The 27,288-nt window shown below is 41.0% G+C and overlaps 2 protein-coding genes across 8 annotated transcripts in view; one reads left to right on the top strand and one right to left on the bottom strand.

The window, feature by feature from the left end:
- LINS1 (lines homolog 1) overlaps positions 1 to 8,322 on the bottom strand; it is a 35,468-nt gene extending 27,146 nt beyond the window's left edge. The window contains exon 1 of one of the 4 annotated variants that reach the window (XM_019983516.2): positions 8,179 to 8,322. The gene's annotated coding sequence lies outside the window, so the exon portion shown is untranslated. Of the gene's footprint in view, positions 1 to 7,803 lie in introns of all 4 variants that reach the window. The other 3 variants (XM_019983519.2, XM_019983514.2, XM_019983515.2) reach the window with 3 other exon arrangements.
- A 177-nt stretch (positions 8,323 to 8,499) lies between these two features.
- The window catches only part of ASB7 (ankyrin repeat and SOCS box containing 7), a 57,458-nt gene continuing 38,669 nt past the window's right edge, over positions 8,500 to 27,288 (top strand). Inside the window, exons 1-5 of one of the 4 annotated variants that reach the window (XM_070775009.1) lie at positions 8,507 to 9,097; positions 9,251 to 9,342; positions 16,932 to 17,055; positions 17,833 to 17,855; positions 18,975 to 19,244. In XM_070775009.1, coding sequence (XP_070631110.1) covers positions 19,034 to 19,244 — 211 coding nt within the window. In that variant the 5' untranslated portion in view covers positions 8,507 to 9,097; positions 9,251 to 9,342; positions 16,932 to 17,055; positions 17,833 to 17,855; positions 18,975 to 19,033. Of the gene's footprint in view, positions 9,098 to 9,250; positions 9,343 to 16,931; positions 17,056 to 17,832; positions 17,856 to 18,974; positions 19,245 to 27,288 lie in introns of all 4 variants that reach the window. The other 3 variants (XM_070775010.1, XM_019983521.2, XM_019983520.2) reach the window with 3 other exon arrangements.

Here is a 27,288-nt window from a genome sequence, read left to right as displayed (position 1 = left end):
TGTGCACTGCTGGCAGGAATATAAGTGAGTGCAGTCTCTATAGAAACCAGTACGGAGGGCCTCAAAAAAATTAAAACTAGAACTATTACATGAAACAGCAGTTTCACTTCTGGCTATTTATCCAATGGAAATAAAAACACTAACTTGAAAAGATATATACTCCCCTATGTTCAATGCAACATTATTCACAATAGTCAAGACATGGAAGCAACCTGAGTGTCTATTAAACAGATTAACGGATAAAGAAAATGTGACTTTTCTATAGACCCAGATATTATTATTCAGTCATTAAAAAAAAAAAAAAGATGAAATCTTGTCACTTGTGACAACGTGGATGGACCTTGAGGGTAGTATGCTAAGTGAAATAAGTCAGATAAAGAGAAATACCATATGATCTCTTTGACATGTAGAATCTAAATAAATAAAGCTTCCCAGTGGTGCTAGTGGTAAAGAATCCTCTTGCCAATGCAGGAAATCAAGAAAAGTGGGTTGGATCCCTGAGCTGGGAATCCCCTGGAGTAGGAAATGGCTACCCACTCTAGTATTCTTGCCTGGAAAATTCCATAGACACAGGAGCCAGGCAGGCTACAGTCCATAGGGTTGCAAAGAGTAGAAAAAGACTGAGCACACACACATATGAAAACAACAACAAATTCATAGACACAGAGAACAGACTGGTGTTTGCCAGTAACAGGGGGTGGCGTGTGGGCAAAACAGGGGAATGCACAGTACAGTGACTGTACATTCATGGGATGTAACGTACAGTACAATGACTATAGTTAACAATACTGTATTGTACTTTGTTCCCATTGCTAAGGGATAATCTTAAAAGTTCTCATCACACACACAAAAAACCTATGTGAGGACATGCATATTAACTAGACTTATTGGGATGATCATTTTACAGTATATACAAATCTTGAATCATTATGTTGCTCACCTGAAACTAATATGGGCTTCCCTACTAGCTCAGGTGGTAAAGAATCAACCTGTAATGCAGGAGACCCAGTTTGATTCCTGGGTCGGGAAGATTCCCGTTACCCACTCCAGTATTCTTGGGCTTCCCTGGTGGTTCAGATGGTAAAGAATCTGCCTGCAATGCAGGAGACCTGAGTTTGATCCCTGGATTGGGAAGATCCCCTGGAGAAGGGCATGGCAACCCACTCCAGTATTCTTGCCTGGAGAATCCCATGGACAGAGGAGCCTGGTGGGCTACAGTCCATCATGGGGTCACAAAGAGTCAGACACAACTGAGTGACTAAGCATAGCTCAGCTTCAAATATGACTTTCTCCAGCAAGGTTAAGTCCTCCTGAGATACCTAGACTCAGTCTTCTAGAATTACTGTCCTCTTACAGAATATGTCACAATTGTACTTTAAATGATCTGTGCAATGATTTCTAAGACTCCTGCTTTAAAGAGGAGTCTAGTTCATCACTTCTTCCCCAGCTCCTAGCACAATGCCAGGTACACAGTAGGCATTAAGTATTTATTGAATGTTTTGATGGCTGAATACTGTTTCAGTCAAGTTCTCAGAGATCTATTAACTTCATTCATTTGGTGTTCATTAGTAATATGTATCTCTGAAATAATCCTAAAATCAGCTACAAAGTTCATTTTAGTACTATTTTGATCTCAAAAAAACTTTCAACTGCTGTGTAACTTTTAACTTCTGAATTTTAAAATACAATAAAACTTTCATGTCAAAAAATAAATGTTATACATAGCAGTACTATCCATAGTAGGGCTTGAGTTCTGAGCTGATTCAATCTTTACTATGTTACCTAACAGTGTGCTCAATGTGCTGGAGCTGCACACATTGAGTCACAATAAGGGGTGAATTAAAACTACCCTGAAGGGAAAAAAAAGTCTGATCAGGGCTATAAGGAAGCTCGAGAGCCAGCAGTTAGCTTCCTTCCTTTCAGCATTTTTTTCTTGGGACTGTAAGGTCAAAGTCTAAAAAGAGGAATTTTTATATCCAGCCCCTTCCTCCTTTCCTGCCAAGTACTGCTGAACAAAGTTATGCTGGAAAGCAGATGACAGACTGTCTGGTGGCCGTATTAACAACATGTAGGTCTCAATTTCCCTGTAGTCACAAAAATGGTATCTGCTGTCATTCACGGCATAACCTGCTCTCTCTCTGTATTATCAACACCGCCTGATTTAAGGGCTGAGAGACAGTCTCCTGGGCAGTGGTTCTAGACTTCAGTCACAGAGTGAACTCACTGGGGCACGAGGAAAAATGCCTGAGCCCTGGGCACCAAGTAAGTCAGAGTTGCTGCAGTGGGGCTTGAACATTTTTCCAATGATCAAGTACTCTTCTATACAGGGTAGAAACTCAATTAAGACTGAGTCAGGGTTTTATGGGGGCTTCCCTAGTACCTCAGCTGGTAAAGAATCTGCCTGCAACGCAGGAGACCCTGGTTTGATCCCTGGGCTGGGAAGATCCCCTGAAGGAAGGCATGGCAACAAACTCCAGTGTTCTTGCCTGGAGAATCCCCATGGACAGAGGGGCCTAGCCTAGCAGGATCAAAGGGTTGCGAAGAGTCGAACACGACTGAGCGACTAAGCACAGCAGGGTTTTATGAACTAAAACATCATAAACGCTGATCTGGAATTACTTCATTTATCTGTTGTAAAATTAGTGTTTCCATTTGTGTGAATTTGATATCACCTAATGCAAAGTAAAGTATGTCTGGTGAAATCTAATCAAGTTTAATTTGCTAAAAATATTATGCAATCTAAACTGCTAAATCAGTGAAAAGTTATAGTTTAAGAATTATCAAATTTGACATCACCAACACAATAAATCAATTTAGAATTATCTAGTAGCACATTCTCTATGCCATGTTCCCTGGTTGTGATATAATTACCTCGGTAATCTCGCAAACTGTTGCAACCTGAACAAAGGATTTCAAATGACCAGAGAAAAGGAAAAGCTAGGACACAACTCAGATACCAACTTCTGTTAAGCTAGCAGACCTTCATGTCTTGGTTGAAGCAACATTTAGCAACACACTGAGCTGCATGGGGCTGACGATGCTGTGAGACTGAACATTTCCTCCACAACTTCACAGATTTATTCGTTTATTTTATTCTTTTTGGAATTCAAAACTGCCTGATTCTTTAGTCAGTAAACTTTATAAAACTGAACTTACAATTTACATTCATACTGGTAAAATACCCGTCAACAGTTTTTTTTTTTCACACTGGAGTCCCATTGCTAAGAAACCTGAAAATCACTGGCCCAGATAACTCATAAAGCCTCTCTGCAATTCCAGAACCCAAGAGTGCTAGTGGACATCAGGTAGCAATCTGGGTTTCCAAGAAGGAGGCAGCAATTATTTAGGCAAAATGTACCAATAAAGTCTCATAACACAAGTTTTTTTATTTTGGCCATGCCATATGGATCATGGGATTTTAGTTCTCCGACCAGAGAATGTATAGTCCAAACCCCTTGACTGCCATGGAATCCCCCAGGGCACATGTATTGTGGAAAGTGTATGAAATGTCTGAAGACAAAAAAAAAGAGTATGCAAAAATAAAGTTGGTAGTTGTATTGAAGTTTAGGTATTATAAGCTGTTGTCCAAACTTTCTGTGATGTTATTTGTTTTTATAATAAATCAGGAAGAAATCATGAGAGAATTGAAAGATCAGAAGTTGCTAATGTATCATACCACTTAATATGTCTGAATATAACTGGTTTCTAGTTAAAATTCAGTTACGTATTTTAAGGATAAAGAGAAATTAAATTTTTTTTAATTGGAAATTATACATACAAAAATATGTAGTAGCCTTCACAGTAGTTTTTTTAGGAAGAGTAATTCCAAGTAAAGTACCATTGTTCCACACTCCTGTTGAAATTCCTTTGGAAACTGCTTGCAGTCCTGCACATATTCCTTTGAATATACAGTTAGATACTACACTTCCTGGGTGGGTTTGGTTTAAAAAAAAACAGAAGTTTTTAAAAACTTATCCTGTATAATTTTCAGCCTGGCTCTTAGTAGTATAAAACTTCTATTTTTTTCTAATTTAAGCAAATGTTTAGTAAGAATGTTCTTCTAAGAATTTGTATTTTCTAAAAAGCCTTACACAGAACAAGAGAAAGAAGTCTTTAGGGCTACCAATGTGACTATTAACACTGATCCACCCTATTTCAGTGCCTTCTCTATCATACATGATGGTTCTCAATTTATAATACATCTTTTCACTCTCCTACCCCTGCCAAGTCTTTAAGGCTTTTTCCTAAAGGGAGTTTCTGACTACAACATCATCAGAACTGCTGGCCAAAGGGGTATATTCTTTAAAGGAAAAATAGGCACATGTTCACATAGATAATAATTGTGTAGTCCCTCCATTAAAAAATATTTTGCTTTGGGATTTCTCTGGTGGGCCAGGGGTTAAGAGTGTGAGTTCCCACTGAAGGGGGCATAAGTTTGATTGCTGGTCTGGGAACTAAGATCCCACGTGGCGTTCGGTGCCGCTAAAACAATAAATAAATAAATAAATTTGCCTTTTTCTGAACACAGGGAAGCCTGGCATGCTGCATTCACGTGGTTGCAAAGAGTTGGACACGACTTAGCAACTGAACACCACCACCACACACACACAAATTCCTGACAAGTCAGTCTCTCTTGGAGCCCCTTCTCCCTCTCTGGAGATTCCCTCTCAGACATCCTTGCTCAGTTCTTCTCCTGCTACAGTCATTTCTGGGTAGAAACTGGTTCTAGGACCCCTCACAGGTACCAAAATCGGTAGATGCTTAAGTCCCTTATTTGCATATAATCCAGGCACATCCAACATTTGTTGGATCAGAGAGAAAACAAGGGAATTTCAGAAAAACACCTACTTCTGCTTCACTGACTACTCAAAGCCTTTGACTGTGGAAAATTCTTAAAGGGATGCCAATACCAGACCATCTTACCTGTCTCCTGAGAAACTTGTATGCAGGTCAAGAAGCAACAGTTAGAACTGGACATGGAACAACAGTCTGGTTCAATATTGGGGAAAGGAGTATGTCAAGGCTGTATATTGTCACTCTGCTTATTTAACTTATATGCAGAGCACATCATTCAAAATGCCAGGATGGATGAAGCATAGGCTGCAATCAAGATTGCCAAGGGAAATGTCAACAACCTCGAATATGCAGATGACACCACTCTAATGGCAGAAAGAGAAGAGGAATTAAGGAGTCTCTTGATGAGGGTGAAAGAGGAGAGTGAAAAAGCTGGCTTAAAATTCAACACTGAAAAAAGCTAAGATCATGGCATCCGGTCCCATCACTTCATGGCACACAGAAAGGGAAAAAGTGGAAGCAGTGACAAACTTTATTTTCTTGGGATCCAAAATCACTGCAGATGGTAACTGCAGGCATGAATGTAAAAGACACTTGCTCCATGGAAGAAAAGCTATGACAAACCTAGACAGAGTATTAAAATGCAGAGACTTCACTTTGCCAACAAAGGTCCATCTAGTCAAAGCTATGGTTTTTCCAGTAGTCATGTATGGATGTGAGAATTGGACCATAAAGGCTGAGCTTCGAAGAATTGATGCTTTTGAACTGTGGTGCTGGAGAAGACTCTTCAGAGTCCCTTGGACTACAAGGAAATCAAACCAGTTAATCCTAAAGGAAATCAATCCTGAATATTCATTGGAAGGACTGATACTGAAGCTAAAGCTTCAAGACTTTGGCTGCTTGATGCAAAGAGCTGACTCATTTGAAAGGATCCTGATGATGGGAAAGATGGAAGGCAAAAGAAGAGGGAGGCAGAGGATGAGATGGTTAGATAGCATCACTGACCCAATGGACATGTATTTGAGCAAACTCTGGGAAATAGTGAAAGACATGGAAGCCTGGTGCGTTGCAGTCCGTGGGGTCTCAAAGAGTCGGACACAACTTAGCGACTGAAGAACAACAGTAACAACAATGCACATCCTCTCCTATACTTTAAATCACCTCTGGCTTACTTAGAATATATTATACAACATAAATGCTATGTAAATAGTTGCTAAGCTGGTGGCAAGTTCAAGTTTTGCTTTTTGTAACTTCCTGGAACTTTTTTCTTTTTACAAATATTTTTGACTGGAGGTTGGCTGAAACTACAGAAGCAGAACCCATGAATACAACAGAGAGCTGATTGTAGTCTCCTTAATGTTTCACAGTCTCTCAATATCTTGAATTAACATCTCCACACTAACAACTCCAGAATCCACAGTTAGGTTTAGCTCTCTTCTAGGGTCCACTCTCAAATATCTAAATGCCAGTGGAGAACTCCACTTGGAATTTCCACAGCACCTTCAGCACAAACTCAACTCACTCTATGGTCTCTCAAAGTTGCCATCTCAGTATATGGCACCTGTATCGCCTAGTCACCCAAGCAAGAAACCTGGCTATCTTTCCAGACCCTCTCTCACCTCACTTCTTTCCACCCTTATGGCCACTGTTACAGTACACCACTCCTACCCTGGACAACCACAACATAGTCCTTGCTAAGTAGTTGTTTCCTGACACGCACTTCCTTCTGAAAAACATCTCCACTTTGATTCAGATAAAGTACAAATTCCTTAACATGGCTTAGCATGCCCTTCAAGATCTGACTGTTGGGGTCTTGTTAGGTCTGTGCCCCACAAATTTAGCTCCAGGTTTTCTCTGAGGGCCTCAGAAACTCTGTGCACTTTAAGGACTACTTTTCTTGGCCCATTCTCCCTAAAATCATACTCAGCCTTTCCCCTCCCACTCTCAACCTTCAAGGAGGAAACCTCCAGTCTTGGGGAGCCTACCACATACCCAAGTCAGGATTAAGGGCCTTGGCCAAGTGCTCCCTCAGGCTATATATAGTATTTGTCTCACTGAATTGTCTGCAATAATTTTCTAATTTGGTTTCCCCACACTTGACTATGAGCTTCCCTGGGTAGGCCTGAGCCCAGTTTGCCTACCTAAGCCAATAAACAGCTCATGTAGAAGGCAGAAAAATGAATATTCTTGATAAATGAATGATAATGTACAATAAAATAGCAGGATATCAATTTGAAATGTTTGCAGTGACCCCCATCTGCCACAAAACATCTTATTTTATTACATAAAAGTAGTTGATATGTTGAAATACAAACTTTCTTTATACAATTAGATAGGCGTTTCTTGAGGACACTGGTGGTAGCCAAACGTCTGCTGTACTGGGTGACTAAGTTTAAGATAATGTCAACTCTTGCCTGGACTACCACAACAGTCTTTCACATCTGCAGTAACCTCACTCTCAGCTACAGCCTTCTCCACTGAGCAGCCAGTGATCTTTTCAAAACATAAATAGATCTTCCCGACCACCTGCTACAGGGTCCTGCAAGATCTGCAGCCTGTCGTACACCCTCCACTCCCACAACCAACTTCATTATCAATCAGTTTCCCTGCTTGACTAGCTGGCCTTCTTTCTTGCAGTTCCTAGCAACGGCAAAGATTATTCCAGTCAGAGACTTTGGACTTTGATGTCTCTGCCTGCAAAATTCCCCCCCGCCCCCGCCCCCGCCCCTCGCCTCCCCCCCTCCCCCCCTCCCCCCGCCCCTTGATCTTAGCATGGCTGTGTTCCTCACTCAGATGGCGAGTCAAATATCACTTCCTCAGAGACCCTTACTAGCTAAAAGAGCCATCACGTCCAAGCCAAGCTCGACCCCATCCCTATCTAGTAAATAATTTCGTATCTGTCAGTCTCTTTGCTAAAGCGTAAAGCTCCACGAGGGCAAAGGATTACATATATCTTGTTCGCTTTTGTCTCCCTGACGGCTAGGACACTGACCAGCTTAAAGTAAATACCTGGTAAGTGAAAAAACGCACTTAATAAACACGGCCATCTCCCACATTTTCCACTCTTTTCCCTTTCATTCGCAGGAATTCTCAAGGGCCGCTGTCCTCGCAGGAAAGCCCTTGAAGCGTCACCGCCAAGGCACAGTGTCCTCTTCTGAGTGAGGCGAGGCGCGCCCAGCCGGGAGCTAACGGCGCCTCAGGCCCTGGAGCGCAGCCTAGGAGCCGGCGCTCGCGACTGAAAAGCACCGAGGGCGGCGGGACGAGGAGCGCCTCTCCTCGCTTCCTGGGGACTGACACCTCCTCAGTCCTAAGCCTCGAAACAGCCTCTCATCGGCCGCACAGCCGCTTCCCCCGTCGCCGAGCGTAGCGACCTCTTCCAGTTACCTGCTGGAGACCTGCCTCAAGCCACGCCGCCGCCGCATTGCCGTTCGAGCAAGCGCCGGCCCCTTCCGGGCCACCGTAGTTCACAGAACGTACAGGGCGCTGCCTCCACCCGCTTGCGCAGAGGTCCTGTTCGGCATATAGTGTTTCTTAGCAACCGCGTGGAGTCCCTCCGCCAGGGGCGGAGCGTCGGGAGCCGCGAGGTGCGGGGGGTAGTGGGGGAGTGAATGTGGCCAATCAGAGGCGACTCCTAGCCTCGCTCGGCACGCCTCCTCTAACTGTCGCGAATACGCAGGCCGCTTTACGGCAGGCAAGGGGTGGGGGCCGCTGGGGTAAGGAGGAGAGAAGGAAGCAACCAACCAACCAAGTCCCCCTCACCCCCTACCCCCCCACCCACCTCAGACCTGGTTTACGGCTCCGGGCTCCGGCTCCAGTGCGGCCGCTGATTGGCTGCTGAGGGTTTGGTCCCATCCCAGTGACCCCAAAGTGCTGGAGGGAGGGGGCGGGGGTGGCCCGGTGCAAAGTGCATCCCGAAAGCCCCCTGCCTGGCGCCCCGGCGGCCGGCACTCCGGGCTCCGTGAGAGCCAGGCCCTCGCCGCCCCGAGCCCTCCCGGGCCCCTCAGTGGCCGGGCGCCCCCGGCCAGGAGCGCGGCAGCCCCCTGCCCCGAGCGCTCGGACCGGGGCTGCCCCCCGCCCGCGCCGGGACTTCCTCCCTGCACCCCTGCCCCAGGACGCTCGGCGGCCACTGCCGCCGCCTCCGCCCGGCCGGGCCATCTGGATGCTGGCAGGCTGGGGCCGGGAGGCGCCGCGGAGGAGCAGGGACAGCCGGGTCCGGCCCTGCCCGGGCTGTTTCCTCAATGGAGAAGTTGGTGAGTGTGGAGGCGGCTGGAAGAAGGAAGGGAGGCAGCAGCTGAGGAGACAGGTAAAAGTCGGTTACCCCCGCTGAGGGGAAGGGGCCGGTCCGGGACGGAGGGGAAGCCTGCCGCTTCCTGCCGGCCCGCCCCGCTCTCTGCCCCGGGGCCCCCTCCGCCCCGGCCCCAGGGCTCTGCCCCGCTCACGGGTCTCTGATTTTCAGGTGTGAGCTGGCTGGGGGGCGAGCGACGGCAGGAGAGGGTCTACCCACCCGCCCGAGCAGCCGCGGAGCTCTGACCAGCTTCCACCGTCAAGGTAACGAGCCAGCCCTCCCCTCCCCCATTGTTTATTCCTGGCCCCTACCTCATTAATCGGTGCTTTCTTTTCTGGATAGTTACCTGGCAATGCACCCCTTTCCTGGCTTCTAGCTTTCCAGCAAAAACAAAAACGCTGCCCGTGCCCCAGTCTTTAACATTTTAATAACTTCTCTTTCCCAGGACCTTATTTTCCGCCTTTCCCTCTGAACAGTGTGTTTCCATGTGTTGCATTTGTCTTTTGGTACACTCCACCATTTACCCTGCTCGGAGACTTTGAGACCTTTTTGTAGCTCCCCCAGCCCCTCTTATTCTCATAGGAATTCCCCAATTCCTTATTAGTTGCTTGTTAATTCTGGATGACTCTGCTTTTTAATTAAACCACAATTTTCTGTTTTCCCCTCTTCTTTGCTATCATTCCTCTACCTCCATCAGAATATCTTTTGAGTTACCTCACAAGAGTTCGTGAAGGAAGGTTCAGTAATAGCTTGAAATTTGTGAGTTTCAGAAAATAATGTGATTTTTTTTTCCTATAGCAAAAAGTGAATCTGTGTACCTTAATAATGTGAATGATATGAAAGCAATACTCTCCTGAAGCACTTATGTATAATTAACTCTGGGCTTTTGTGTGTTTCTGTGTGACAGATGTGTAAAGGCTATGAAACTCTTATAAAAAGATAAATCATATTTGTTATATCTCAGATTTTCTAGTACTTATAAAACTTTATGCAATATTTTGTTAATCATTTGACGCTCAAGAATTTAAAAGCAAAAGAATATTTTGGTGTGTTTAGAACGTAGGGTTTTATTTTGGCACTTTTCATAAGATTTCTCATTTTGAAACCCTTGTAGAGAATTTGTTAGATTGAAATTTAAGCATCTGTATTTTGTTGCCACCTTTTAAAATGCACTAAAGGTAAGTTTAGGGCATTCATGTAAGTCCTAAAGAGGGGATATAAATAGGGAAATCATGTAAGAGTTAATTCAGAAATGAGCCAAGTAATAACTTCTCTAACATCCAATAACAGGAGTATAAAGTCTCTTGTTAATCTCAGAGTTATTTTAATATCACAGATTTTTTAGGGAATTTTACATGCAAGGAAGTGCTTATAATAGCAAAAGTTGTTAGGAAATCTTTGACTTGTTCTCTTCCTCTGGACTTTCTGTCTTCCGGATAAAGAAATGAATCTCTTACCTGATTCTTCTAATTGTCAAGGTGCAGCTAAAGATACTTTTAAAGGGCTTTGAGGGTTTGCGTATTCTTGAGACCTGGAACTGGATACCAAAATGAGAACGTATGCTACTGAATGGGGTTTAGAATCAGTATTGACTAATGACTATTCCACAGTGAACATTTAGGGCACCTTTTGTATGTACACGTAGAGTGCATGTATGGTCAGCCATGTCCGGCTCATTGTGACATGATTGACTGCAGCCCACCAGGCTCCTCTGTCCATGAAATTTTCCATGCAAGAATACTGGAGTGGATTGCCATTTCCTCCTCAAGGGGATCTTCCCCACCCAGGGATCAAGCCCACATTTCTTGTGTGTCCCGTATTGGCAAGCAGATTCTTCACTAACTGGGAACCTGGGAAGTTCCCTCTGTACATGTAGGGTTCACTGCATTTCAGTAAAAGCTAGGTAGAAGGCAATTTTCATTATTTAAATATGTGAATCGCCAGAGAAATGCCTAATGATTACTTTAGACCTTTTAAAAAATTGCTAAAATACTTGAAGCATGTTTTTAGGGTAAAGATGAATTACATGTATTTTCTATTCAGGCCTTCTCAGTTAAATATTTTTCTGCTTTAGATTGAACTCTAGCATGTTTTCATTTCTGAGGGGTTTTATCACCTGTGCTGAGTCAAGTATGTAAGGTAAAGAGAGAACACTACTTTCCTCTCTGTTCTTTCTAATTTCTTAACTATTTCATTGATCCTCTCAGCTTTTAGTGGTTTTTCTAAGATTATGGAGTATATATAAATTGTCAACATCTGTTCCTAATGTTAGCATGATTGAGAGTATTTGGTCTAGATTATGCCAAACATTTAGTGTGAATACTGTATTACCAAAAAAGCCTGTTGACTGATTTATATTCTTCAGTCTGGTAGTTAACTTTGTGTTAATTCTATTGTCAGTCACATGGTTTTGAAAAGAAAAAAGATAAACACCCAGCTTTTTTGGTAACCAAGTAAGATTTATGACCCCATAGGGAGAATCACTGATTTTAATTGAAGTGATGCATTTTGAGTATGCTGTGGCCAGTACTGACTGTCTTCATACCTAAAGTGATGCCATTCACAATTATATTATGACACATACAAATACCGCTTTATTTTGTTCACATTTAACTTTGATAATATAGAAGTACATATGATTCCTAAAAAGTCTGTAAAATCAGGTCATTTCTGTAAGCATATCTAATACCTGACTTTCAGCCTTTTCACTTCATCTTCAACAGAAAGTATGCCCTACGTAGAAGACTTATCTCCTTTCTCATAAACTTAGGTACTGATATGAGGCTGCTAAGATGGTAAGGCCAGACATAGGTTAAAAAGGTAAGGTTGACAAGATTTCATCATTTATAATACTTGTGATTTACACTTTAAATTGAGTTGAAGTAAGTGAACTACAAAATTTCCTCTGTTGCCTTGTCCACATTGCATGAAAATTGTTGGTCTTTCTGTCAGAACTTAGGAAGCTTGTAGAAAAGTTGTACATGATAATAAATATTTGTTATATGGAGGCCCAGTAATTTGGAGGAAATATGAATACCCTCACTTGTTTTAGAACAGAAACACTGTGGTACTCAGCCGAGTGATACTAAAATAACACTTCTACTTCATTTTGGGTTCCAGGCTCTTGGTTATATGAGTCGACCTCATCAACATCCATCTCAGCCATGTTACATGCTTTGGGCATTGTAGTGTTTCTGCATCTATCTTCCCTCTTGGGATTTGTGAGCTATTCATGTTTTTTGGTTTTTTTTTTTTTCCCCTTAGATCTAGTATCCTTGGAGTTACTGATTTTATTTCCTTACAGCCTGTATCTCTGTTTATTCTGCAAAGAAACGCTTATTTCTTTTTTTGAGTAGCAAGCTGTTACCTTGTTTCCAGTTCGTGTGAAATCTGAAAGCACAGTTCTAATTTGTGTCCCTTAATCAAAAAATGTGTGGCCTTTCAGTGAAAGTAATATGCAAAAGCTATTAATGACTAATCATTTATGCCAAAGGAAATTGGGGACATGTGGGCAAATTTGGTGCAAGTTACATAATTTTAGACAGATCTTAAATATATTTTGCTTTATAGCTATTTTATTCTTTATTCTATGAATATAGATTTCTTTTAATTATATGAAGCAAGAAGCTTTGGTTTTAACTTAATGAGGTTAACTTGATATCTGTATGGAAATTAGATGGCATGTAATTCCTAAATTTGTAGTTTCTAATATGGTCAACATTGTGAAAGCTCGGAGGCCTAGATTGTTTTCTTTTTTAAGAAAAGTGTAAAGTAGAAAAGATGAATTTGTAAAATTTAAACACTATTAACATTGGGCAGTAAAATCTTTTATAAAAGTGATATACATTGGGAAGCAGTTCATTTTGATACATAATTCTGAAGTCTTCCTTGTTAGTGTGTTTTTTTTTCCTTTTCTGACTGAAACCTAGAATGGAATTTCTAAAGATTGCATCCTCAGAGTTTTAGTCATTCTGAGTCAACTTGCATTGTACATATGTTTACTTAGAAAATTGACTCCTTCACCATTTTCTTTTATATGTGACTCCATGAGCTATCAGATTTTCAGACTTGCACTTTTTGAGGGGAAATAGATTTTTTTCTGTCTTATCTCTGGACTTCCTCTGTAGTTTTTAATGGTAACTTTACCACTGAATATTACGTTAACTTTCTAAGTTCAGTAGCCTTTTTCCCTTTACTTACACATACATGGATGGTTATACTCTATTAAATGCAAACTTTCATAAAATTACACCACGATGAAATTAAGTTGCTTGATGCTTTGGACTATTAGGATATTTTGGTAATAAGTCTTTGGCCTTCATAATTTAAGAGGACAGGAGTCGTGTGTGCATGGTATGTGTGTGTGTGTGTTTTCACATAAAGACTGAAGCACAAAGTGCTTTTTTTGCTTTAAACCTGTGTTTTTTATTTCTAGAGCTTGGTATGGTCAGAATAAAGAAAAATGATCCTAACCATTCTACAAGTATTTGATTCATTTGAAGTATGCGAAAACTCTGTAAGTTCTCTCCAGGGATAATACCAGTGGCCAAAGACTCATAGTATGCCAGGCACTATAGGGTACTCAGTAGACTTTCGTTTGTCTGATTGGAGTAGATGGTGTGGGATTATCACGAGTTGTTTGTGCATCTTGCATATAGAGAGGAATAATTGAGTCACTTTGACCTTTAACACAAAACCTTTCTTGATATTATTAATAAATTAATGCCATTTAATATTCTCTTCAACCTCCACCTCACTTGCCATCCCCCACCATTTCTGCTGCCTTCGTGGAAGTGGTGATGGATGTATGGAAGGCAATGATGACAAAAACAAGGACTCTTAAAGGCTCAAGACTGTGAAAAGTCATCTTCACTTTTCTTAGGAGGACAGGGGTTACCGAGGAAATACTTAGAAGTAAGGCATCCGGTGGTGTTCATTCTTGAAATGGAGGTGTGGATCACATGGAGAATAATGACATATTCTGTGTGGAAATGCTGCAGGCTCATCATTGAAGACATTAGTTTGCATTTTTTATTTTAGTACAGTTTTATAGATGTGCAGAAAAATGTTGATACAGAATTCCCATGTATTACACACTCACCTTCCCCTAACGTCTTACATTAATAGACACATTTCTCACAATTATTGAAACAGTATTGAATAGTTTTATTAACTAAAATCCATACTCTGTTCTGATTTCTTTAGCTTTTACCTAATAACTGTTCTCTGTTCTAGGATCCCATCCAGGATACCACATTCCATTTTAGTTGTCCTGTCTCTTTAGGTTCCTCTTGACTGTGACAGTTTCTCAGATTTCTTTGTTTCCTTGTGTTTGATGATCTTGACATTTTGAAGAGTTTCAGATATTTTGTAGATAGCCCCTCAGTTGGAATTAGTCTGGTATTTTCCTCATGATTAGACTGCGGCTGTGGGTTTTGGGGAGAAAGAGCACAGGTAAATCGCCATTCTCATCATATCATGCTAACAACATGATTTTGATGGTGCTCTTGATATTGGCCGTAATTATCTAGCTGAGGCACTGTCTTTCAGGTTTCCCACTGAAAAGTTCATCCTCTTTGAAAAGAGGTTCATCCTCTTTGAAAGGAAGTCACACTTAAGGAGAAAGGGGAGTTGTGTTCCACCTCCTTAAGGGTGAAGGGAGGGGGTGAATCTACACACATTATTCGGAATTTTGAACAGGAGATTTATTTCTTCTCTCCCTTTTAAAGTCAATAAGTTGTTCATTATCAATACAGACTTACTGATACTTAGGTGTAGTTTGGGTTAGTATCTAGTAGTACTTTGATTATCTTGTTTGATTTGTTCCACCATGGCTATTGAGAGCTCTTCTAGTTGGCTCCTGTATCTCCTTGACATCTTTGCGTTTTTCTTGGAGTACTTCCTTCTCTTTTGGCACTGTAAGATGCTCTAGGCTCATCTTCTGTATTTCCTGCCCAGTTCCAGCATCAACCATTTCTGTAAGGATTGTTGTTCTGTTGCTGCTGCTGCTAAGTCGCTTCAGTCGTGTCCGACTCTGTGCGACCCCATAGACAGTAGCCCACCAGGCTCCCCCGTCCCTGGAATTCTCCAGGCAAGAACACTGGAGTGGGCTGCCATTTCCTTCTCCAGTGCATGAAAGTGAAAAGTAAAAGGAAAGTCTCTCAGTCATGTCCGACCCTCAGCAACCCCATGGACTGCAGCCTACCAGGCTCCTCCATCCGTGGGATTCTCCAGGCAAGAGGACTGGAGTGGGGTGCCATCACCTTCTCCTGTTCTGTTGCTAAATTGTGTCTATTTGTGACCCCATGGACTGCAGCACGCCAGGCTCCTCTGTCCTCCGCCATCTCCCAGAGTATGCTCAGATTCATGGCCACTGAGTCGGTGATGCTGTCTAACCGTCTCATCCTCTGCCACCCTCTTCTCCTTTTACCTTCCATCTTTCCCAGCATTAGGGTCTTTTGCAGTAAGTTGGCTCTTTGCATCAGGTGGCCAAAGTATTAGAACTTCAGCATCAGTCCTTCCAATGAATATTCAGAGTTGATTTCTTTTAGGATTGACTGGTTTGATTTCCTTGCAATCCAAGGGACTCTCAAGAGCCTTCTCTAGCACCCCAGTTCGAAAGCATCAGTTCTTCAGTGCTCAGCCTTCTTTATGGTCCAACTCTCACATCCATACAAGTTGTTGTTCAATCTCTAAGTTGTGTCCGACTCTTTGCGACCCCCTGGACTGCAACATGCCAGGCTTCCCTGTCCTTCACTATCTCCTGGGCTTTGCAGTTTTTATAGCTTGCTGTGTAGGAGTCCTGAACATGCCTAGTTTGTTTATTTAAAAGTGTTAGGCAGTTTTAAGCCAAATATTATTTATTTCCAAGTGCATGTTTGCAGAGTCTTTGGCTTCCTTGAAGAAATTTGACAAGGAAAAATAGATTGTGAAAAGAGATAAGGGTCAAAGTAGTCTGCACTAATTTGGGTTGGTTGAAAATTCTGGTCTGCAGCCGCCACCACCTGTGACGGCCACTTTTCCCCATAGCTCATCCAGGTGCTGGGCAGTGTGAACTTTCCTTGTTTAAGTGACAGAGGGCTTGGCTCACCCACCCCACTAGAATGGGATGGCAGTTCTCCCAATGAGTAATTCCTGGACGGTTTCTAGTGTAATGTGTGGAAGTCACTTTGCATGTGTTCTTAAGCCTAATGGAATTCATAGATCTAGGATTTAATGGATGTGTAGAAAGATCCCTTTTCTTTTAGTTGTAGAGAATTTTTTCAGGATTCATATGGAGAAGCCAGCAAGACTGTTGTTAATCTTTTGCCTAGTTTGGTGTATGCATAATGGCATAACAGTTTCAGTAACATGATGTCTTTTGCATATACAGAAAAAAAGCATTTAAAGACAACCTCCTTTTAGTTGTCATAGATCCCATTTTGACCCTGGCTACCTACTGTATTGAGTGTACATGTATTTTCATTGTTTAGAAAGAGCAAGAAACTAATGATGTCACTTAAAAAGTAATTCAGTTCTGAAAATATATTCTGAATAGACCCCCCAAAAAATTTGTGTTTGCATCCAAATTCCAAGTATGAGATTTATTATTTTCTTTATTAAAAAAACAAACAAACTACCTTTTTAGAAAAAAAAAAATTCCGCCCGATAAATCATATCCTATACCACGTTGGAGATTAGTGTAGATGTTGAGATAATTTCTTCTAAGAATTGATTTGAGTTCATTCCTTGCTCTGTAAGTTGTTGTAATGTGCTGAAATGCTAGCTCGTCAAAAGGTAGACTATTTAGGTAGCTATGGTTCTTTATTATTTTTAGAAAATTTTCCATGATTATTATTTCATTTGTTTTCAGGTTCAGAAAGAGTTCATTAACACCAGAATCTGGAGACACTCTAAGCCCCCACTCAACAATGCTGTATGTGCACAATGATTATTAGGCAATCCACATATCAGGAAAAGGGGCATTCTTTCATAAGGTAAGTGACTGAGTGACATAGGTTGTCTGTGCTGTTCTAGGGGAAAATCCATTTAGTTTTATTTCTCATTCAGATTATCTAATGTATACTAAACACAACACTTGCTGAAAGAAAATCTGGGTTTGTTTTGATATTGTTTAAATCTTTTTCCTTGTATAGATTGCCTTAAGTGCCAAGGTAATCATCCCAGTTTAAAAAAAAAAAAATCTGTTAAAGGAGACTGTTTTGAGTATATGGTGGTAGTTTCTGTGAATTTCTTCTAATTGTCTTTACCTTCCCTTACAATGCTAAAAATAAGCAAAAACCTAGTCCAGAAGGATTCTTGGTTTTAAAATTTCTAAGGCAAGAGACTTAATTTTAATGTCAGTTGAAAAAATAATTAAGTGGAAAGATAAGGGGAAATCATGTTTCTTAAGAAAACAAATTGTCAGAAAGTTTCTCATTTTCCAGTTTTTCTTGAGGAAACAGTTCTTTGTAGCAGTGGTTTGATATTTTTTAAATTACATTACTTTGTAACGATACTTAGGAGTTTGTATCAATAATAACCATTTTCTGTGTATAAACAAGGGAGGATATTTGATTATACCATTGAGCGGTGATAACATGACCAAAGTTATGACTTAAGTTACCTTAAATTGACCTTTGTACCATCTACAGGGATAAGTCTTCCAAGGTAAATTATTATTGGTAACAAGATTGTCCCGAGATGTCTAACCTACGTATGAGACCAGAATGTCTTTAAGGGACTTTCACATAATTTTTTTTTTTTTTTTTTAGAAATGGAAGCTACTCATTAGGCGGTGAGTCTAATCTAGTCCTTAAAGTTAGCCCAGGTGGAATGGCTTCTTAGAATTATGTTAGTTTAAGTTTCTGTGTATATTTAAAAACTTAGAAATACACTAAAAAAAGTTTTTGTATGCACACATGTAGGATATAACTTTTCATCAATTCAATTTGAACTTTTCCAATTTGCATGAAGGAAAGCTCATTTTGTATTGAGTTTGAGTACGCACCTCTTTTGACCTATTAGAAAGTGTAGAAATTCAATATACTGCTTTTTACTTTTTTCATGTGGTTAATCAGCAGATTGTTTAGACTTCTTTTAAAACATTTTTTATGACATTGCTACTTTGAATATTTGTAGAATAAAACTTCTGGAAAATGGAAATTAGAGAAGTGCCAAAGAAATATGGCAAGGAGTAGTAAATCTTGTTTCCTAAAGTGGAAAGGATAGATAGAGAAACAGAAATGAAAGGAATGTAAATATAATCTGCACATTTTTTTCCCTCTAATTTGCTTAACCCCACCTACTTCCCCTTCCCCTCCCTCCAGCTTTCCACTCTTTCTGGGGCTAAAAGTAAAATATTACTGAAATATTTTTGGGAGACCAGCCTAAAGGTCTTCGCCTTTTAAATGTTAAACTGCTTCTCATAGTTGAAGGTCTTTAGTCTTCCTAGTCTATGAATTGCCATTTGATACTCAGTGTTTACTTATTGATGTGTGATAGATTTCTTGAATAGTTTATAAATTAAATTTTCCATGTGCTTTAGGTAAATGTGAAATCCTAAAACAAGTGCTCATTTGCTTCCTCTGTTGTATCCATCTTCAGCTGCCCAGCATCACCTTCCCTTTTATGTTGTATTCACTGATATTTGCTCTGAGTTTACAAAAGGCTGTAAGAGGAAATTTCCTGTTTCAGCATTTTAGGACTATGCCTTGCTTTCTTTTTGAAATCTTTTATAATCTTAGGGAAATTACTGAAAGTTCTGGTCAAAACAGATACATGTTAATTTGTTATGGTATGAATTGTCATCACTGAGGCTTACATGAGTTAGCAATGGAAAATTCTGGGGTATTTAATGAACACACTGTCAGGTGTCAGGTATTCTAAATTTTATGTATTGTGCCTACCCTTCAAGGCTGATCCCTGTGACCTAATGAATCCTTTGTAAAAAAAAAAAAAGTGGACTCAGCTAGGATGTTACACCACCATTGTCGAAGGAACCCTGAACTCCAGGAAGAGTTGCAGATTCAAGCTGCAGTGGCTGCTGGGGATGTTCACACAGTGCGGAAGATGTTAGAGCAAGGCTACTCTCCAAATGGCCGGGATGCTAATGGCTGGACCCTGCTTCATTTCTCAGCAGCAAGAGGAAAGGAAAGATGTGTTCGAGTATTTCTAGAGCATGGAGGTGAGTTTACTGGGAGTAAACCTTTTTTCCCCAAGAAGAAACAAATGAAATTCTGTTTAAAGTAATGTGTGCATGTGCATATAATTTCTAATGCTTCTTTTTTCTAATACTCGACTTCTTCTTCTCTCCTTTGTAAAGATATTATGCTGAGTTTTGTTTAAAACCAGATTGTCTAAAAAATTGGTTTGTTGAATGTGCTTTTTTCCCCCCTTATAACTCTAGTTTCTATATAGCCAGATTTCCCCAGATTATTTCAACTAAAAGCAACCCTTCTTCAGGTTGTCCACTTGCTTTGTTTCAGAAGCAGAAGTGGCTGTGGTCCCAACAACTAAGAATTGCTCAAGTTCCCCCTGTTGAGAATTGCTCAAGCAGATACCATAGGCCCCTATAAATACCATGGCCTTCATGATACCCTATCTTTTGAATTTACCTCTTCTAAAAGCATTTTTGGATGCTTTTATTACTGTTTTAGCTCTTGCCTTTTCTAGAATTGTACATAGTTTCTAGGTATCCTACAAGATTACCTGAGGTCTAATTTTATATGCAGTTGGAAGCTACATTTACCATTTTATGTTTTTGCTTTGAAAAACTGTCCATTCCCATAATTAGTAATAATTGTCTTAAACTCACTTTTTTGCCCATTAGATTTCCACTTAGTTTATTTTCCTAGATTTACACTTGTACAAGTGTACAAGATGAACAAATGTATTTTTTTGTACTCATATTATTTTCATAAATTATGATGTAAAGCAGCTCAGTTGGAACTCAGGATTTATTATGTACTACTCTAGGGCCTGGATTGCCTAACAATCATTTAGTTCCATTTCTGTGTTGTACTTTGACTAGTCAAACTTGGAAACGATTTTGAAGTACGGAAAATGTTAGAAGTCGCACAGCTGTCATTAGGATCTTGTGAATTATGTGAAGATAAGAATATGAAGGCTGTGAGCGTGGACTATCTGCAGGGCACTGCTAAACTGAGACTAGGAATCATCACATGTCTTAGTGGCTCTGAAACAAGAATTATGTCCCCAAAATAGTTGGCCGTTCACAGGACCCCACCGTTCGCTGGCCTGGGCCTCTTTTGTGGCTGTCCTCTGCCCCTCCCTGTGGCCCTTGCTCATGCCTCATTTCACCTTCAAACTTGAAAACCTCAGCACAGAAGGCCGTGAAGGATTACTGTATGAGGAATGCCAGAAGAAAGGTCTGGAAACACTAAGAAGTGGGTGTAGAATCAGAATAGTTAAAATTCTGGTACTGCTTAGTAAAATGAAGGAACCGATCTCAGATTTTTAAATTCTACCTAGTTGTGTTCCTTTCTGCGTCTGTTAGCCTTGCTTTAAAAAACTAATTAAAAAAGAAAGGTCAATTACTCAGGTAATATATGAACTTGTTTCCTTAAAACAAATAAAACACAATTTCAAATAAATTATAAATAAAGCCAAAGTCCCCTTTGGTCAGCTCCCAACCCGTGTCTGCCCACCCCTGCCCAGAAGTAACTCATGGCTCTAAGTTTGGTTTGGTCCTTATTTTTCTAGATCATTTCCTAACATACTTCTAGAAAATACATCTTATTGTGTTGTGTGTGGTTTTAGAATATAAATGATATACTGACTGTATTATAATTCTGCAACTGTTATTTTTTGCTCAGCTATATGTAACTTAAGAATTTTTTAAATGTTAGGTTGGCAGACTTTTTCTGAAAAAGGCCAGATAGTAAATATTTTGGGCTTTTCAAGCCCTCCTTTTTCTCTTGTTAGCTGCTTAACTCTGCCTTTGTGGCATGAAAGCTGTCATATACAGTGTGAAAGTATGAATGTAGCTGTGTGCTGGTTGAACTTTATGTATAAAAACCAGTGGTGTTCTAGATTTGGCCTCTGGGTCCAGTTTGCTGAGCTCTATTTCTCCCCCCAACCCTGCCTCTCTGTTTGTATGTATGTGTGTATATAGATATTTTTTTAACAGCTTTTATTGAGATAGAATTCACAAACCTTACAATTTGCCCTTTTCAAGTGTACAATTGAGTAGATTTTAATGTATTCATAGAGTTGGACATCTTTCACCACGACCAACTTTGAAACATTTCCATTACCCCGAAAAGAAGTCTTGTCCCCAAAAAGAAGTCTTGTACCTATCCCATAGTAATACATACAGGTTTGTGTGTGTGTTTAGTCACTCAGTTACATCCAACTCGTTGTGACACCATGGACTGTAGCCTGCCAGGCTCCTCTCTCTGTCCATGGAAGTCTTCAGGCAAGAATACTGGAGTGGGTTGCCATTTCCTCCTCCAGGGATCTTCCCGGCCCAGGGATCAAACCCACATCTCTTGTTTCTCCTGCATCGTCGGCAGATTCTTTAACACTGTGCCACCTGGAAAGTACATATAGGTTTACTCTGTTATTTTCAACTTCTCAGTTCAGTTCAGTTCAGTCGCTCAGTCGTGTCCAACTCTTCGTGACCCCATGAATCACAGCACACCAGTCCTCCCTGTCCATCACCAACTCCTGGAGTTCACCTAAACTCATGTGCCTTGAGTCGGTGATGCCATCCAGCCATCTCAACCTCTGTCGTCCCCTTCTCCTCCTGCCCCCAATCTCTCCCAGCATCAGGGTCTTTTCCAGTGAGTCAGCTCTTTGCATGAGGTGGCCAAAGTATTGGAGTTTCAGCCTCAGCATCAGTCCTTCCAATGAACACCCGGGACTGATCTCCTTTAGAATGGGCTGGTTGGATCTCCTTGCACTCCAAGGGACCCTCAAGAGTCTTCTCCAACACCACAGTTCAAAAGCATCAATTCTTCAGTGCTCAGCTTTCTTCACAGTCCAACTCTCACATCCATACATGACCACTGGAAAAACCATAGCCTTGACTAGACAGACCTTTGTTGGCAAAGTAATGTCTCTGCTTTTCAATGTGCTATCTAGGTTGGTCATAACTTTCCTCCCAAGGAGTAAGCATCTTTTAATTTCATGGCTGCAGTCACCATCTGCAGTGATTTTGGAGCCCCCCAAAATAAAATCTGACACTGTTTCCCCATCTGTTTCCCATGAAGTGATGGGACCAGATGCCATGATCTTCGTTTTCTGAATGTTGAGCTTTAAGCCAACTTTTTCACTCTTCTCTTTCACTTTCATCAAGAGGCTTTTGAGTTCCTCTTCACTTTCTGCCATAAGGGTGGTGTCATCTGCATATCTGAGGTTATTGATATTTCTCCCAACAGTCTTGATTCCAGCTTGTGCTTCTTCCAGCCCAGTGTTTCTCGTGATGTACTCTGCATATAAGTTAAATAAGCAGGGTGACCGTATGCAGCCTTGACGTACTCCTTTTCCCATTTGGAACCAGTCTGTTGTTCCATGTCCAGTTCTAACTGTTGCTTCCTGACCAGCATAGAGGTTTCTCAAGAGGTAGGTCAGGTGGTCTGGTATTCCCATCTCTTTCAGAATTTTCCAGTTTATTGTGGTCCACACAGTCAAAGGCTTTGGCATAGTCAATAGAGCAGAAATAGATGTTTTTCTGGAACTCTCTTGCTTTCTTGATGATTCAACGGATGTTGGCAATTTGATCTCTGGTTCCTCTGCCCTTTCTAAAACCAGCTTGAATGTCTAGAAGTTCACGGTTCATGCATTGCTGAAGCCTGGCTTGGAGAATTTTGAGCATTACTTTACTAGCATGTGAGATGAGTGCAATTGTGTGGTAGTTTGAGCATTCTTTGGCATTGCCTTTCTTTGGGATTGGAATGAAAACTGACCTTTTCCAGTCCTGTGGCCACTGCTGAGTTTTCCAAATTTACTGGCATATTGAGTGCAGCACTTTCACAGCATCATCTTTTAGGATTTGAAATAGCTCAACTGGAATTGCATCACCTCCACTAGCTTTGTTCGTAGTGGTACTTTCTAAGGCCCACTTGACTTCACGTTCCAGGATGTCTGGCTCTAGGTGAGTAATCACGCCATCGTGATTATCTGGGTCATGAAGCTCTTTTTTCTATAGTTCTTCTGTGTATTCTTGCCATCTCTTCTTAATATCTTCTGCTTCTGTTAGGTCCATACTATTTCTGTCCTTTATCGAGCCCATCTTTGCATGAAATGTTCCCTTGGTATCTCTGATTTTCTTGAAGAGATCTCTAGTCTTCCCCATTCTGTTGTTTTCCTCTATTTCTTTGCATTGATTGCTGAGGAAGGCTTTCTGTTCTCTTCTTGCTGTTCTTTGGAACTCTGCATTCAGATGCTTATATCTTTCCTTTTCTCCTTTGCTTTTCGCTTCTCTTCTTTTCACATCTATTTGTAAGGCCTCCTCAGACAGCCATTTTGCTTTTTTGCATTTCTTTTCCATGGGGATGGTCTTGATCCCTGTTTCCTGTACCATGTCACGAACCTCCGTCCATAGTTCATCAGGCACTCTATCAAATCTAGTCCCTTAAATCTATTTCTCACTTCCACTGTATAATCATAAGGGATTTGATTTAGGTCATACCTGAATGGTCTAGTGGTGTTCCCTACTTTCTTCAATTTAAGTCTGAATTTGGCAGTAAGGAGTTCATGATCTGAGCCACAGTCAGCTCCCGGTCTTGTTTTTGCTGACTGTATAGAGCTGCTCCATCTTTGACTGCAAAGAATATAATCAGTCTGATTTCGGTGTTGACCATCTGGTCATGTCCATGTGTAGAGTCTTCTCTTGTGTTGTTGGAAGAGGGTGCTTGCTATGGCCAGTGTGTTCTCTTGTTAAAACTCTATTAGCCTTTGCCCTGCTTCATTCCATACTGCAAGGCCAAATTTGCCTGTTACTTTGCCTGTTTCTTGACTTCCTACTTTTGCATTCCAGTTACCTATAATGAAAAGGACATCTTTTTTGGGTGTTAGTTCTAAAAGGCCTTGTAGGTCTTCATAGAACCGTTCAACTTCAGCTCCTTCAGTGTTACTGGTTGGGGCATAGACTTGGATTACCGTGATATTGAATGGTTTGCCTTGGAAACAAACTGTCATTCTGTCGTTTTTGAGATTGCATGGAAGTACTGCATTTCGACTCTCTCGTTGACCATGATGGCTACTCCATTTCTTCTGAGGGATTCCTGCCCGCAGTAGTAGATATGATGGTCATCTGAGTTACATTCACCCATTCCAGTCCATTGTAGTTTGCTGATTCCTAGAATATCAACGTTCACTCTTGGCATCCTCTCTTTCAACTGCTAGGTAGTGTTTATTAGTATGGATATACTATCATTTGTTTAAATCAACCTTTTTTATTTTTTGAGAGAGGCTGAAAGTTTCTCGGTAGGACATTTTATTTGTTGAGAAGGTAACACATGCATCCATATACATGGTTAACATCTAAAGGAAAGGTGTAACGAACAGACTGTTGAGAGGGAAACGTCTGCCCCTCAGCCCTGATCTCCCTCTGCTGCCCAGAGGCACGCTTACTGAATTCTTTTGTGTCCCTGAGATAGTCTGTGCATCTGTGTGTGCATATTTTTCCACTGGCCACCTTCTCGCCTGCTTCCCTTTTATTAATCGTTGGTTCTGCATCTTGATTTTTTCATAAAACGTTTCACTAAGTGATTGTTCCCTTGTCACTGATTCCATTGTATGGATGTAATTTCTTTGAACTTATTCCCTATTTTGGACATTCTAATTTTTCATTTTTCTTCTTCTAGGAACAGTATTACAGAGAATGTCCTTGACTAATCTTTTTACATGTGTGAGTTTATCTCTTGGGTAATTCCTAGAAGTACAATCAAAGGAATGTTAGTTAGTTAGTTTGTTTTAATGGATATTGACAAATTGTCCTCCAAGGAAGGTTGTTAATGGCTGTCCCTAGCAGGTGTGAGAGGGCCCAGGCCCCTGCCTTTGCCAGGAGTATGTTGCTAGGTGGTTTGCTCTTCTGTGCAACGTGCTCGCTTCTTCCCCTGCCCCTTGCAAACGTGACATGAGTAGCAAAGCCTTTGCTGGACTGGGCTCTTTGCGGGTCTCTTTCTGACTGCGTGCAGGAGTTGTTTATATATTCTCTGCTGGTAGTTACATGTTGTAACAGTCTTCTCCCAGTTGGTAGCTTTTTCGCTTTCTTGCTATGCTTGTTTTTATTGGGCAGAAGTTTACATTTTAAGTAAATTGTGTTTTCTTTTGGCTTATGAGTTGTGCTTTCTGTGTCTTGTACATCATACCACAGGGTCATTATTTGCCTATATTTTTTTCAAAAAAGTTTCATGATGTTTAGGACCTTAATCTATCCAGAATTGGTTTTGGTGTATCACACAGTTACAATTTCACACATAAAGGAAGCCTCCATCATCGCTTCTTTCTCATTGTTGTGCCCTACCAACATGCATGGTTCCATTAATTCTGTTGTCAGTATGTCCCTAGGTGAGTATGATACTGTTATAAATTGTTCTCTAGTAAGTTTTAGTATCTGGGAGAGCAGATCTCCTCTCCCTCTTTAGGAATGTCTCGCTACTCTTTGTTATTGTTGTCTCAGTTGCTACATTGTATTTGACTCTTTGTGACCCCCATGGACTACACCCTGCCAGGCTCCTCTGTCCCTGGGATTTCCCAGGCAAGAGTGGGTTTTCATTTCCTTCTGCAGGGGATCTTCCCGACCCAGGGATTGAACCCACATTTCCTGCATTGGCAGGCAGATTCTTTACCACTGAGCCACCTGGGAAGCCCTGTCTAATCTTATCACTTTGCATTTCCATATAAAATTTTAAAACAACAAAATTACATACTTTGCAGAAATCCCTCACTTATTCTTGTATAGCACCTTTTACTTCCTCCTTTTTCACGTTTCCTTAGTAGAATAAGAACTTTATGGAGTAGTTTTTTTTTTTTTTTAATCATAAATGCATTTTTATTTGAAAACAACTTAAATTTTTAGACAAATGATTTTAGTATATAAATTTGATTTTGTTTTTATACAGAATATAAAGATTTCCCTCATTGATCTTCCATGTGAAGGGTATTACAAGCCTGCATGGAGTAGTTTTTAAGAGCACGTTATGTGTCCGTTGGGGAACATAAATAGGAATGGAGCCCTCCTCCTGCTCTCCGCTCGCCTTGGCCCCGTGTGATGTTAGACACGCTCTGTATTTCGTCTTGGCCTGGCTTCTGATCACCAGACCAGTGCTGCCTGTTCAGCGTCTCCACACTCATGGCTCACAGTTCAGCATGAGCTGCTCCTTGACCGTGTTCTTCTGTAGTAAATGGCACCAAAGCTATGCCAGAAACCTAGAAACTATCCTTCTAAATAGTTGTCAGATCATTTCACTTCCTTTCATTGGAGGCACTGTCCTACCTCTGGGTAAGGAAACCTTATTCTCACCAGAACTCTTAAATGTCTCTTTCATCCCTGCTTCCAGTCAGCGCCCTCCCAGCCAGTCTCCAAATGGAGTGACCTCTTAAAAATGACAGTTAAAGTATGTCTTCTTAAAATCCATCAGTGGCCTCCCCCTTCTCTCTGGGCAGTTCTGAGTCCCTAATGTGACCTCGTGGCCCTGCAGCGTCTGCTCGTCTGCAGCGTCTCCTAGTTTGTCTCTGAGCCGCCCCTTCCCCTGGCCCATGCTGCCTCACTCACCTCTCCCCACGCTTCTCAGGGAAACCTTTCCTCACCATCCGGACTTGGTCAGATCTCTCTGTGATATGGTACTGCTAGGCTCTGTACCTTTGTATTGTAGCTCCTGTCACAAGCAATGAAATAATAATTTATTTTATTAATAATATAATAAAATAAATTATTTTTGTAGTATTCTATTTAGTTCTGTTCTAGTTTGAGGCTTCGTGAGGACAGAACCCGTGTCTGTATTGTTCTCAGTGAGAGAGAGAAAGAAGAAATAAGCACCAGTTACCTAAGATAATTGTTCCCCAACTTTACAGAGACAAGGCTGATCCTTTTTTTTTAAATTACTATTAAAAAATACTGATTGAAATGGGCCAGTCTTCTGGTAGGATTAGAAAAGTGCCTGAAATCTTCATATCTGCTCTTTTCCTTAAACCACAGTTTCTTTAAGAGCTTTTAAACTTAGAGTTAGGTTGGCCCCATCCTGTTAATAAGCTTATTT

Source organism: Bos indicus, chromosome 21 (assembly GCF_029378745.1).
Source record: "Bos indicus isolate NIAB-ARS_2022 breed Sahiwal x Tharparkar chromosome 21, NIAB-ARS_B.indTharparkar_mat_pri_1.0, whole genome shotgun sequence".
In the NCBI taxonomy this organism is placed as follows: Eukaryota; Metazoa; Chordata; class Mammalia; order Artiodactyla; family Bovidae; genus Bos; species Bos indicus.
This window is presented reverse-complemented; position numbering and strand designations above follow the sequence as displayed.